General features: G+C 38.0%; 1 protein-coding gene across 1 annotated transcript in view; it reads left to right on the forward strand.

Annotated features, from left to right (window-relative positions):
- The first annotated feature begins 1112 nt into the window (after nt 1–1112).
- Nucleotides 1113–13468, forward strand: part of Efhc2 (EF-hand domain containing 2) — a 179898-nt gene continuing 167542 nt past the window's right edge. Inside the window, exon 1 of the mRNA XM_021725577.3 lies at nt 1113–1256. Within this exon, the coding sequence (XP_021581252.1) occupies nt 1215–1256 (42 nt within the window). The 5' untranslated portion in view covers nt 1113–1214. The remainder of the gene's footprint in view (nt 1257–13468) is intronic.

Here is a 13468-nt window from a genome sequence, read left to right on the forward strand (position 1 = left end):
TTAAGATAGCAAAAACTTCCATGTCTGTCTTTCACACTGAAAGACAAGAAGGGCTTACTCAGGTGGAATATAGGAGGAAGAGTGTTTCTAGAAGATGGTGTCATTTGCACAATGCAGGAGAGAAGAAACAGAGCCTGCTTTGGAACCAGCCAGAGGTTTCTCAGAGCTGGATCAGAGGAAGGGGCAAAGAAGGGATGGAGCGTGTTGGTAGGCATCCCCTTGACAAAGGGAATTTACCTCTCTGAACATGGCTGGAAAGCTAGATTCTTGAAGTCGAAGAGCAATGGTTGCATTATGAATTACAAAAAGGATGGTTTCTGGAGGCAAGATCAATGAGATCTTGTTTTTCTTTTTAAAGAAGGGAACTAAGCTAGAAATAATGCAAGGGGGGGGGGTCAACAGAAATAGAGGAGTGACTGACAGCACTGTGTCCAACCTGTAGGACTCAGGGAGCAACTAGGGTGGAGGAATTGAGGAGGTCGCTGGCCTGGGCATCTTAGGTATATGATGGAGTGACAGAGGTTGCATTTTGTGCCACCTGACCCTGCTCCTGGCCACCGCTGATTGGACCTTACAAGCGTTCAGTTCAAATATAAAAATGCACAGAGGAGGAACTGAAGGCGTCGGTTACCGCTGGAATGGGTTTTCGTTGTGGGTGTGTGTAGTTTTACATTATCTGGAATGTTTTAATTACAAAATAAAAGCTGATGTAAATGCAACATAGAAAAGCATTAACTTGTGTGACAGCTCAGTGGGTTCACAGGTGTCATATTATTTTCTGAACTTTTCTGTGCATTTGCACTAAATTTAATAGTCAAATGGCAAAAAAAAAAAAAAAGTGGCAATAATGGGAGAAACTGAAATGCATGGAAGGCTTTGAGCTCTATATGGAAAAGGTTAAACCAGAAAGCGGCGAGGGCGGGGAATGGCGAGTTTGTCTTGGTCTACGTAGGAGATGAGACCTGGGAGACCTGCCTTCGGCGGTTTGTGGAGGTGGGGGTGGGGGTGGGGGAGGGGTACACGGGGCTGGTTTCCGCCCCGCCCCGCCCCGAGCCCCGGCCCCTCCCGGAGAACCTGGCCAGCCCCAGCCCCTCCTCCTTCCATGACGCCTCCTCCCGTCTCCAGGCAACGTGGGGATTAAACAAGGCCGCCACGGCGGCCGCCGCCTGCCGACCCCTGCTTGTCGGACCCTAGAAACTGGGAAGTTGAGAGCTATGGCTCTACCGCTGCTGCCGGGCAACAGCTTCAAACGCGATGTGAGTAGCCAGGGAGTCCCAGGTCAGAGGTCCCGATCAGAGCCCGGGGTTTAGGCTGGGATGGGGCGATGACACCTCCCAGGGAGGCCTCCTGGCATTGGGTTGGGTGCAACTGAGACCAAACTTTCTGCATCTGGATGCTTTCCTTTTTTTTAGATACCTTATATAGTAGGGTCCTTCCTTATAGGTGGCAGAACCTCCAAAAGTAGCCGGTGATGGTGATCATGAAAAACAACATTGAGTAGTTAACATGTGCCAGCGCTGTGCATTAATCAATTTACATGGCACTGGATGCTCCTAATGGTCCTTTAGATTAGAGAGTTACTATTTTTATTCCCATTTTACAGTTAAAAAAACTGAGGCACAGAGCTACAATGTCAGTGGTGAAACTGGTTTTCTTTCAGGCAACCTTTCTTCATAGCCCAGAAACCTAATTGTTATCCTCAGTACCCTGCTTGGAAGAATTAATTATAGTTTGTTATTAAATTGAAGAAACCTGACACAATTAAGGGGAGTAGGTGACAGGTGAAAGAGTTCTACCAATCTGTAAAGTTTAGTACCAAAATTTATAGAGACAGACACCCAACCTTGGAGGGCAAGATGAAGATATAAAACAAAACAACAGAAAAAAAAAAACAAACAAAAACGCTGAGCATTGAAGAATTCTTGGCAATAAATAGCACCTTATTTAAACAACACCGTGAAAATGCTACAGGCTTTTGTTTGCATGGAGTTACTATTTCTTTACTTGGGTTTGCCAGTTGGGTCTACAGGAGAAGATAATAAGTAATAAATCATATCCCACTGATGGGAGGGATATTAGATGAAGCCACTCGAGGTATTTGTGTAAACCTCTGATCAGTTTAGAAAGCAGCGGGAAGATTGAAGTTTTCTGACTATGAATTCTGAACAGTGTCTGTATCTAACTTGCTGGCCCTAAAGTCCCAGTTTTATTTGTAGCTTCGGGCCACTGAATTCTGATCTGGATCCCCACATATGGGTTGATCAATCCAATCTTGAACACTAGATTGTGCATTTTGTGGCTAATGGTTAGAGGTTGGCCTCCCAAGCATAGCATTGCTCTTTGATAAGATGAAGCCAGCCATGCCAATAAGAAAAGCTCCCAAGAAGCAGGATACAAAAGAAGATTCCAGAAATAAAGAAGCATGCTGTCTAAACATAACTTTTAATAAAAAAATGAAAATAGAGCCTACAGCTTTTGGCCTAGCAACACTTCTGATTATAGGTGCCCACCACCTGCAGAATTATCACAGCTCTCACATTTTGATTAAGGGTGGGAAGGAAACACAGTAGTTTGGATGAGATATTTAAAAATCTACCACATTATACTAAGTGTACTTTTGCTTGGTTTTTAAACTTTTATTATTGTGAAGAATAGCACATATACATGAAAATGTAGAATGGATGATCACAGAATGAACATCAACAGAATATTACCAGTACTCAAAAAGTACCCCACCTTGACCAGGGTTGCCAGATTTAGCAAATAAAAATACATGAATACTACTGGGTGCGGTGGCGCACACCTGTAATCCCAGCAGCTCCAGAGGCTGAGACAAGAGGATCTTGAGTCAAAAGCCAGCCTCAGCAAAAGCTGGGTGCTAAGCAACTCAGGGAGACCCTGTCCCTAAACAAAATACAAAATAGGGCTGGGGATATGGCTCAGTGGTCAACTGCCCCTGAGTTAATCCCTGCTACCTCCACCCCACAAAATACATGATTATTGCATGGGACCTATTTATGTTTATCTGAAATTCAAATTTAATTGAGCATTTTATGTTTTATATGGTAACTCTTCCTATGATCCTGTTTTTTCCCTACTCTCCAAATGTAACCACTGTCCTGGCTTCTATCATTATAATTAGATTTTGCTTGCTTTTGAAGTTTTTATCCGTACAAATGTCTTGTTAGATTTGTCTACAAATCCGTGGCTGTCTTTAGAGGTAATTTGTACATTTTCATGGCTTTTTTTGTACATTCATCCACTCTCTTTTTCTTTGATGGGGAGAACCAGGGATTGAACCCAGAGCCACTGGATCACTGAGTCACATTCCCCAGCCCTATTTTGTATTTTAGAGACAGGGTCTCACTGAGTTGCTTAGTGCCTTCCTAAATTGCTGAAGCTGGCTTTGAACTTGCAATCCTCCTGTGCCACTGGGATTACAGGTGTGCATCACCGCACTTGGCTCTTTTCACTCTCTTAATGGTAGGTTTCTTTTTTCTTTTTCTTTCCTTTTTTTGGGGTAGGGTAATTTCAGTTTGCATTTTATTTTATTTGCAATGCTGGGGGTCAAATCCAGGGTTTCACATATGCTAGACAAGAACCATACCACTAAGCTACACCCCAGCCCCATAATGATGTTTCTGATGATGTTATTTCCTTTATTAAACTTCTTTTTGTTTTCTATTTGAGAAATAATTACACCAAGATCATGAATATATTTGTCATGTTATTGGCTAGAAACCTTTCATATTTAGATCTACAATCTAACTAGAATACATTTGTGTGTGTGTGTGTGTGTGTGTGAGAGAGAGAGAGAGAGAGAGAGAGAGAGAGAGAGAGAGAGAGAGAGAGAGGAAAGGGGTAGGGGTCAGGTTGTATTTTTTTCCCACATGGATATTCAGTTGATCCAGGAATATTTTTGGAAAAGGTTCCTGTTTCTCCACTCCTCTGCTGAGCCAGCTCTGCCACAAATCAAGCATGTGTATATGGGTAAATGTGTTTCTAGACTCATAAGTATATTTAAAACAATATTTTATTTATTAAACTAATTTTATTATTATTTGTGTATTTACTTACTTTTTGCCTGAGACCAATGGGGATGTGTGTGAACTAGAGAATAACAGTACACTTATTAGATACCTTGAGCTGTCATTCAACAAATCATTATTTTTTGTGTTACCTACTATGTTCCCAAAGCAGGTGGCTACATTTTAGAAATCATTGTATTACATGTGCTATGTGTTGCAAAAGATTAATATAATTTTACAGACTTATAAATAGTCATAAGATTGGATGGTCAGAAATCAGTAAAGCCACTATTTGGCCTTTAATCTCCTCACCCCCAAGCTTGCTGAATTAAATATGAAATGAAAAAACTTGGCTTCCTATAGATAGCATAATTACTTGATGGTTTGGGCTTTAAAATTCCAACATGAGCTAGCTGGTACTGCTTTTTCATAGAAATCAAAAAGGAACTTGTTTTTCTCCTTACTTAGCTGCTAGTCATCAGTCATGAGTAATAGATTGATTTTTCTCTGCAACTGGGGGATGCACAACCTCTGTTTCTGTCTTTGAAATATAGAAAGTATCGTGCTTTCTAAAATATGAGCATTTGTACCACTTGTGACATTAAAATTATTATTATTATTATTTTTGTTGTTTTTGTGGTGCTGGGGATTGAACCCAGGACCTTGTGCATGCAAGGCAAGCACTCTACCAACTGAACTACATCCCCAGCCCTAAAATTATTTTGATATGAATTAATTAAAAACCTTAGGGAAAGATCACAACTACACTGTAGAGTCTTCCTAACTTTTTTGCCTTTTCTAACAGTCTATGTGTTGGATTTGTATTCCACTAAGAGAATCTCAGGCATATTGTCAAAATGATAGGATATTAAAGTTAAAAGGGATCTTTCTAGCCAAACCTGAAAAAATCTTTTCTATAGCACTTTGGGCAGATGGTTATATAGCTGGTCCAGATATGCCTCTAATGAGTGAGGAACTGCTCACTCTTCCCTCTGCTTATTTATTTATTTACTTACTTTTTTTGTGGTACTGGGGAAGGAACTCAGGGCCTCCAGTATGGTGGGCAAATACTCCATAGTGAGCCACATCCCCAGCCCTCATTATCTAATTTATAGTGAAGCAAATGCTCCTTTAAGAAGAAAGAACATTATTGAAATTCACAATAGTAAAATAAAATAGAAATTTAATAAATCATGACCTTCATTTTTCTTAAAAAGGAGAAACAGGTAGAAAGAAAAAAAGAGTAAATAGAACACAATCAGAGTGTATTGTGCTTGGGAAGAGTAAATATTGTTTCATGAATTGTTTCTTTCTTTCATGTGCATGTGCACCTCTGCATGTGGGTGTATGTGAACTGGGCTGCACTAAAACATAGCTGTTATTGTGTTGCAGTATTTGGAAAAAAATCCTGTTAGAGCCACCTCTACTAGTTTTTGCCTGTGTTGTTTTTGTTTTTTTCCTTGGTACTGGGGACTAAACTCAGGGGCACTCAACCACTGAGCCACATCCCCAGCCCTATTTTGAATTTTATTTAGAGATAGTTGCTTAGTACCTCGCCATTGCTGAGGCTAGCTTTGAACTCATGATTCTCCTGCCTCAGCCTCCTGAGCCGCTGGCATTAGAGATGCTGGGATTAGAACCGCTGGGATTACTGGTGTGCACCACCACACAGGCTTGCCTTGGTGTTTTAAATTCAGGTCTTCAACTTTTTTAAAAAAATGTTTTTCTCCTTATTATACTGGGGATTGAACCCAGGGGTACACTACCACTGAGGTAGTCCCAGCCCTGTTTATTTTTTATTTTATTTTGAGACAGGGTCTCACTAAATTGCAAGGGCTGGCCATGAATTTGTAATTCTCCTGTCTCAACCTCCTGAATAGTTGGGATTAAAGGTATGCACTATCATACCTCTTGGATCTCCAACTTCTTTCAAGGCCATGTCTAGTCTCTACCCTTCTAGAAGCCTTAACAGACCTCAACCAGCCTTTCTTCATCTTTTAAAAATTTTGAGATTTCTAAAATTTTTTGAGGTACAGTTTGCATAACAAAATTAACCATTACAATTTAAAAGTATACAGTTCAATGGTGCTTAGTACACTCACAGTCTTGGACAACTATCACCTTTGTTTATGGTACTGGGGATTGAACCCAGGGGTACTATACTACTAAGCCACATCCCCAGCCATTTTAATTTTTAATTTTGAGGCAGGGTCTCAATAAAATGTCCAGGCTGGTCTTCAACTTGGGAGCTTCCTGCCACAGTCTCTCGAGTAGTTGGGATTATAGGCAACATGTGCCACTGTGCCTCCAAGTCGTTGTCATCACTCCAAATCTCAACTGTTGTTTTTTTAATTCTGCAGGAGTTGGGTTTTTTTTTAATCCTGAAATGATTTTTAAGCTTCAGGGAATTTCTTCATAGAAATTATATCTATAGGGATGGGGGATATAGCTTAGTGGTAGAGCTCTTGCTGAGCATTTGCAAGTCCCTGGGTTCCATCCTCAGAACCACACACTTCCACAGCATGTATGTGTGTGTGTGTGTATATATATATATATACACACACACACACACACACATGATTATATAATATAAAACTATATAAAATTATATATACATATATAATTATATAAAGTATAATTATAATTTATTTTCTATAACTCATGGTACATTAGCATGATCAGTGCTAATTACTATTATTAACAGTAATTGTAATAATAGTAATTGTCTCTGAGTCAAGAATGAGAGTTTTCTGTGGATCTGTTCACTTCACTGTGACTTATTCAACTATACTTACCCTTTCCCACAAAAGGCATCAACTCTAAAGCAAGTGTGAGTAGAGGAAATGTCAGGTTGTTTCTTCTTATCCTAAAATTTCCTACTTAATGTTTTTCCTTTTTACCTTAATCATGTAGACCTAAATGTCCTCTCTAGTTTATAGTTTAGGATTGCTAATGAGGAATGATAAATGGCATATGGTATGAGCAAGAGCAGTTTTCTCTCCTGTTTAAAATGAAAAAATGACTTTTACCCAGTATTTGAGAAACAACAAAACAGGTAGTAAGGCTTAGTTTATGCTTTTTTCCTTTTCATACATTTTTTAAAATCCTCATAAATCAGCATAATTCATTCCTGGTAAATAAACTAAGATTATTATTTCTGTTTTAATCCATGGTGGGATCTATTTTTTCAAGAAGTGGGTTCACTTGAAGTAATTTAAATAAAGGTTGTAAATTCATTTTAGTCAAGCTACTTACAACATGAAAACATGTTGGCAGGCTGGAAACAAGGAGTATGCTATATTGCCAGATGTGGTGGCACACATCTATAATTACAGCAGCTAGGGAGGCTGAGGCAGGAGGATCGTGAGTTCAAAGCCAGACTCAGCAATAGCGAGGCACTTAGCAACTCGGTGAGACCCTGTCTCTAAATAAAATACAAAATAGGGCTGGGGGTGGGGCTCTGTAGTCAAGTACCCCTGAGTTCAATCCCTGATACCCATGGGGGAAAAAAAAAAGAAATATGCTGTATTGGTAACTTGGGCTTTTCACATAGGGATTCAAATCCTACCTCCGCCGTGTATGGTGGCCCACACCTATAATTCCAGTTACTCCGCATACTGAGGCAGGAGGATGGCAAGTTCAAGGCCAGCCTGGGCAATTTAGTAAGACCCTGTCTCAAAATAAGAAATAAGGGGCTGGGGCTGTAGCTCTGTGGTAGAGCACTTGTCTCACAGGTCTGAGGCCCTGGGTTCGATCCTCAGCACCACATAAAGCAAATAAATAAATAAAGGTATTGTGTCCATCTACAACTAAAAGAAAGAAGAAGAAATAAAAAGGGGCTCAATGATAGAACACCCCTGGTTTCAATCCTTAGTACTAGAAAAAGAAAGAAAAAAGTTGGCAATGATAAAGAACAAAGCTACTAAAATCATTTGAGAAAGTAATATGAATAAAAATATAATCTAAGACAATTTTATACAGGACATAAAAATTAAAAGTTTTTAAAATCTGACTGATGTGATTCGGCTCAATATAGACAGTTACAAAATTATAATCTTGATTTCTTTATAGGCATACATACCTAAGAGTGCTATTCTTCAAGAAACTGAAAGAATAATATTTACCTTTCCAATGTGAAATTTATGCATAAATAGTCAATTCTGGATCAGACTTGTGATAAGTGCATATGAATTTTATTTTCAATTGAAATGAAATTTCTGGCTTTTTTCGCCATACCTGTTAAACAAGGAAAGCTTTGCTTACACATATAAGAAGTTGAAGACTTCAGCAAAATGGTCATTGCTTTCTTAGGAATGTCCGGCTACTTGACTTTCATATAAAGTTGGAACTGGCCATATGGTGGATGTTTGTTTAACTTTATAAGAAATCCTCTAGCTATCTTCCAGTTTGCATTCCCATCAGCAATGAATGAGTTCCTGTTGTTCTGAATCCTTGTAAGCAATTGATATTGTCAATATTTTAGATTTTAGCTATTGTAATAGACGTGTAGTGTATCTCGATTTTAATTTTTATTTTTCTAATAGTTATCATGTTGCACTGCTTTTTACGGACTTCTTTGCCTTTGGTATATCTCCTTTGGTAAAATATCTATTCATGTCTTCTACATATTTTTAATTGGGTTATTTCCTTACTATTGAGTTTTGATGGTTTTAAAAAATATATTCTGGGGGCCTGGGGATGTAACTCAGTGCTAGGGCACTTGCCTAGCAGGTGTGAGTGCAAGACCCTGAGTTCAATCTCCCTTATCTCAAAAAAACAAAAATCAAAAAACTGGGGGCTAGGGGTATAGCCCCCAGTTGGTAGAGCACTTGCCTAGCATGCAAAAGGCCCTGAGTTCAATCCCCAGCACCTCCAAAATAAAATTTGCACAAAAGTCCATTGTTGAATATGTGGGCTGCAAATATCTTCTCCTAGTCTGTGGCTTGCATTTTCATTCATTTAAATAGAGACTAGAAATATATATATATATATATATATATATAAATATATATATATATATATATATATTTATTTTGGGGGGTGGTGGTGGCAGGGATTGAACTCAGGGGTACTCAACCACTGAGCCACATCCCCAGCCCTATTTTGTATTTTATTTAGAGACAGGGTCTCACTGAGTGGCTTAGTGCCTCATTTTTGCTGAGGCTGGCTTTGAACTTGTGTTCCTCCTGCCTCAGCCTCCCTAGCTGCTGGGATTACAGTTATGTGCTACTGTGCCCAGCCTGAAAATATGTATATATTTTCAATGATAAAATATAACATAAGTTCAAACATATTTCCAATGCAAATTAAGGATTATAGGATTTTTATTTAACTTCTTTGGTTTAATATTTATCTTTTATTTGCATTGAAAATGTTGATTCACAAGGATGTGAACATAATTATTCATTGTTCCATCTTACCATAAATAAAAAATATATGCATATGATAGTTTCTGACTAATAATAATGACATTAGGGGCTGGAGTTGTGGCTCAGCTGCAGAGCGCTCACCTGGCACTGGTGAGGCCCTGGGTTCGATCCTTAGCACCACATAAAAATAAAATAAAGGTATTATATCAACTACAACTAAAACAAAATATTTAAAAAATAATAATAATGACATTATTAGCAATTTGAGTTTTAAAAATAGTTTAAGATTTCTTTGTAGTTCTTTCTGTTTTTACAGTATATCCCACTAGTAATGTACTGTCAAATTGCTGGGTTTTAATTTCATTTAACTGATTGCTGGGAGTGTAGTTAAGTTACCAAATTGAAACCCAATTAACTTCATTCATTTCATTGTGCTTTTGATTCTTAATTAAATTATTTTTTTGGTTCAAAGTCAAATTTAGAAAGTAAGATGCTTTCAGAGAGATCTAGTTTTTATCCATGTCCCTGACACCTTACCACTTTGTTCCCCTCCCTCTATAAGTTACTTAAAAAAATTATTTAGCTTTGGGCTATTCCTCTCCTGTCTCCTTTCTCCCTTGGTTTTTACATCAGCAAATTCTTAAATATGTTTACATGCTTCCCCTTTATTATAGAAATGGTGGCATACTCTACACATTCTCTGGCATATTCCTTTTTCATTTTAAGAGTATATCTTAGAGATCACTTCATAGAAGTAGAGAGAGCTATTTTTCTTATTTTCACAGCTATAGGGCTACTCCATTGTATGAACTTACAATAGTTTATTCAATTCATCCCCTTTTGATGTATAGTTATATTATTTCCACTCTTGTGCTATTACAAATAATGCTGCAACAAATTGTCAAAGTTAATGCTTCAAAAGACCCCATCTAAAAAATGAAAAGGCAGCCAGTCCATAGTATGGGAGAAAATATTTGCAAAGTGTATATGTTATGAGGGACTTATTTGGGGAATATATAAATAACTCCCTAAACTCAACAATAAAAAGATAATAATCCAAACAAAAAAGGAGGCTGGGTGCGGTTGTGTATGTCTAGAACCCCAGCTACTTGGAAGGCCAAGGTAGAATGATCACAAGTTCAAGGCCAGTCTGGGCAATTTAGTGAGATCTTGTTTCAAAATTTAAAGAAGAAAGAAAGAAAAGGGCTGGGGTGTAGCTCAGTGGTAGAATGACTCTGAGTTCAACCCCATGTACCAAAAAAAGGGAAAAGGGGTGGGAGGAGCAAAGGATTTGAAATGACATTTGTCCAAAGAAAATGTATAAAGAGACAATATGCACAATAAAAGATGTTTAACATCTGTATTCATTACAGGCATGCAAACTAAAATTAAAATAAGATATTGTTTCATACCTATTAGGATGACTATAACAAAACAGATAATCCAAGTTGGGGGGATAAAGAGAAATTAGAACCTTCATGAATTGATGGTAAGAATGTAGTATTGCTGTTATGAAAAATAGTCTGGTCATTCCTCAAATGGTTGAACACAGAGTTAATACTTTATGACACAGAACTCCTAGGTATATATGTAAGAGAAAAGAAGACATATGCTCACATAATAAATGTGCACATTAATGCTTATAACACCATTGTTCATAATTTTTATCATATCTTTTTTAAAAAATGGGTAGTGGAGATTGGGCCCAGAGCCTTGTGCATACTTAGTATTCACTGTACCACTGAGCTATCTTTCTAGCTCAGCATCCTTCATAATTTCCCCCAAATGGAATCAACCCAAATGTCTTTCAGCTGATAGGTAGATAAATAAGATGTGGCTTATACATACAATGGATTGTTCATCCATAAAAAGTAATGAAGTGGGGCTGGGGATGTGGCTCAAGTAGTAGCGTACTCGCCTGGCATGCACGGGGCGCTGGATTCCATCCTCAGCACCACATAAAAATAAAATAAAGATGTTGTGTCCACTGAAAACTGAAAAATAAATATTAAAAAATTTTTTTTCTCTCTTTTAAAAAAAAAGTAATGAAGTGCTGGGCATGGTGGCACACACCTGTAATCCCATGTTCAAAGCCAGCCTCAGCAACTTAGTGAGGCCCTAAGGAACTTAGCAAGAACTTGTCTCAATAATAATAATAATAATAGTAGTAGTAGTAAAAGGGAAAAAGAAGGGCTGGTAATGTGGCTCAGTGGTTGAGCACCCCTGGATTCAATTCCCAGTACCAATAAATAAATAAAGAAGTAGAAAAAGAAAAAAAATGAAGTACCAATACATCAATATATGGTTGAACCTCCAAACCATTATGTTAAAAACAATATGCAAAAGGTCAAATATTATATGATCTCTTTTTTGTGAAATATACAGAATAGACTATAGGGAAAGAAAGTACATTAGTGGTTGGTTGTCTAGGATTGTGTAAGGGAGGAGAGAAAATGAGGAATGGCTACCAAAGAGTATGGGATTTCTTTGGGGGGATGAAGAAAATATTCTAATGTTAGATTATTGTGATGACCACACAACTCCAATACTAAACTCCATTGAATTTTGAAGTTTACATTTTGAATGAGTGAATTTTATGATACATAAGTTATATTTCAAAAAAGTTTCTGCTATGGTTTGGATTGGTGTCCTCCAAAAGATTGTAAGTTCAAGGCTTGGTTTCTAGCCCATGGTGCTATTGGGAGGTGTTAGAACCTTTAGAGATGGAGCCTAGTGGGAGGTGTTCTGGCCATTGGGATTATGCCAGAAGGGAATATTAGGACTCCAGTCCCTTCTTTGGGCCACCATGAGGTGAGCAGCTTGCTCTAACATAGACTTCCTGCCACGATATGTAGCCTAACTACAAGCCCCAAAATAACAGGGTCAATCAATCACGGTTGAAAACTCCAAATCTGAGTCAAAGTAAACCTTTTATCTTATATGCTGACTATCTCAGTGTTTGTTACAGTAACAGGAAGCTGATTAACTCATAGATTTAATGGTGGTGGGGGTTGCTAGGCAGACAAAACCACAGGTGTCCACTATACCATATCACAGGATTATTTTGATTTATTCCCACTAACTATTGAACCTATTTGGGAAATATTTTGTTTTCCTACATAAGAATCATTTTCCCTTCCATCTCCTTCCTGTTTATCTTAAACATGTTTGTGAGTAGTTATTTGTAACCATGAGGTCATAAATCTAAGAAAGAAAAGCCAATACTCTGAAGATGGCAGAATGGAAAGATAAAAAGAGCCTGAGTCCTTTAATGACATTCATCCCAAATAGGTTCCTTTCTTCCATTTTATATGCTAAAATGTTTCACATGGCTATCCTTTGCTACCAGGGGTGCTGAGAAGTTATTTTGATTTTTTACCATCTATTTTTGGAGGTAGGAAAGGGAAAAGGACTCGCTTTATGGGCTATTGGAACCAACAAGCTTTCCATACCAGCCACAGCCTTAATACTTGTGAATCTGGATGCTTTCCTTGACCTTATCATTCCTTTCCTTAATTTTTTGTTTGTATTTTAAAATTATACAAGTAACACATGAGTGTAACATTATTGGAAAAATCCCAACAATATTGTTCTTTCTAATGCATCCTTTTTTCCTTTGTGGAAAACAAGCCTAACTCTCCAATTAAACCAGCTGGCTCACTGTGTGTCCTTTGAATATATTTTGGACTTTTCCATTCAATTATTAGTTCATCTGTCCCCTCACTTGCCTGATGCCTCTTCCTCTTCCCATCTAGACCCTTGGTCTTCCCTCCCAACTTGTTTCTAATCCCTCCTTGTCATTAAACCATTTCCTGTTCATCTCAGCAAGAACCATGGTCTTAGTCCATTTTCTGTTGTTATAATTGAATATCTGATGCTGTATAATTTATTAAAAAAAGAAATTGATTTCTTATAGTTCCAGAGTCTAGATAGTCCGAGAGCCTGGTGTGGCATCTGCTTGGCATCTGGTGAGAGCTTTCTTGCTGCATTATAACAAGGCAGAGGCATCACATGGTGAGATAGATCAAACATAATAACATAATAGCTCATGTCTCTCTTCCTCCTCTTCTT

The sequence above is a fragment of the Ictidomys tridecemlineatus genome, chromosome X (assembly GCF_052094955.1).
Source record: "Ictidomys tridecemlineatus isolate mIctTri1 chromosome X, mIctTri1.hap1, whole genome shotgun sequence".
Classification (NCBI taxonomy): domain Eukaryota; kingdom Metazoa; phylum Chordata; class Mammalia; order Rodentia; family Sciuridae; genus Ictidomys; species Ictidomys tridecemlineatus.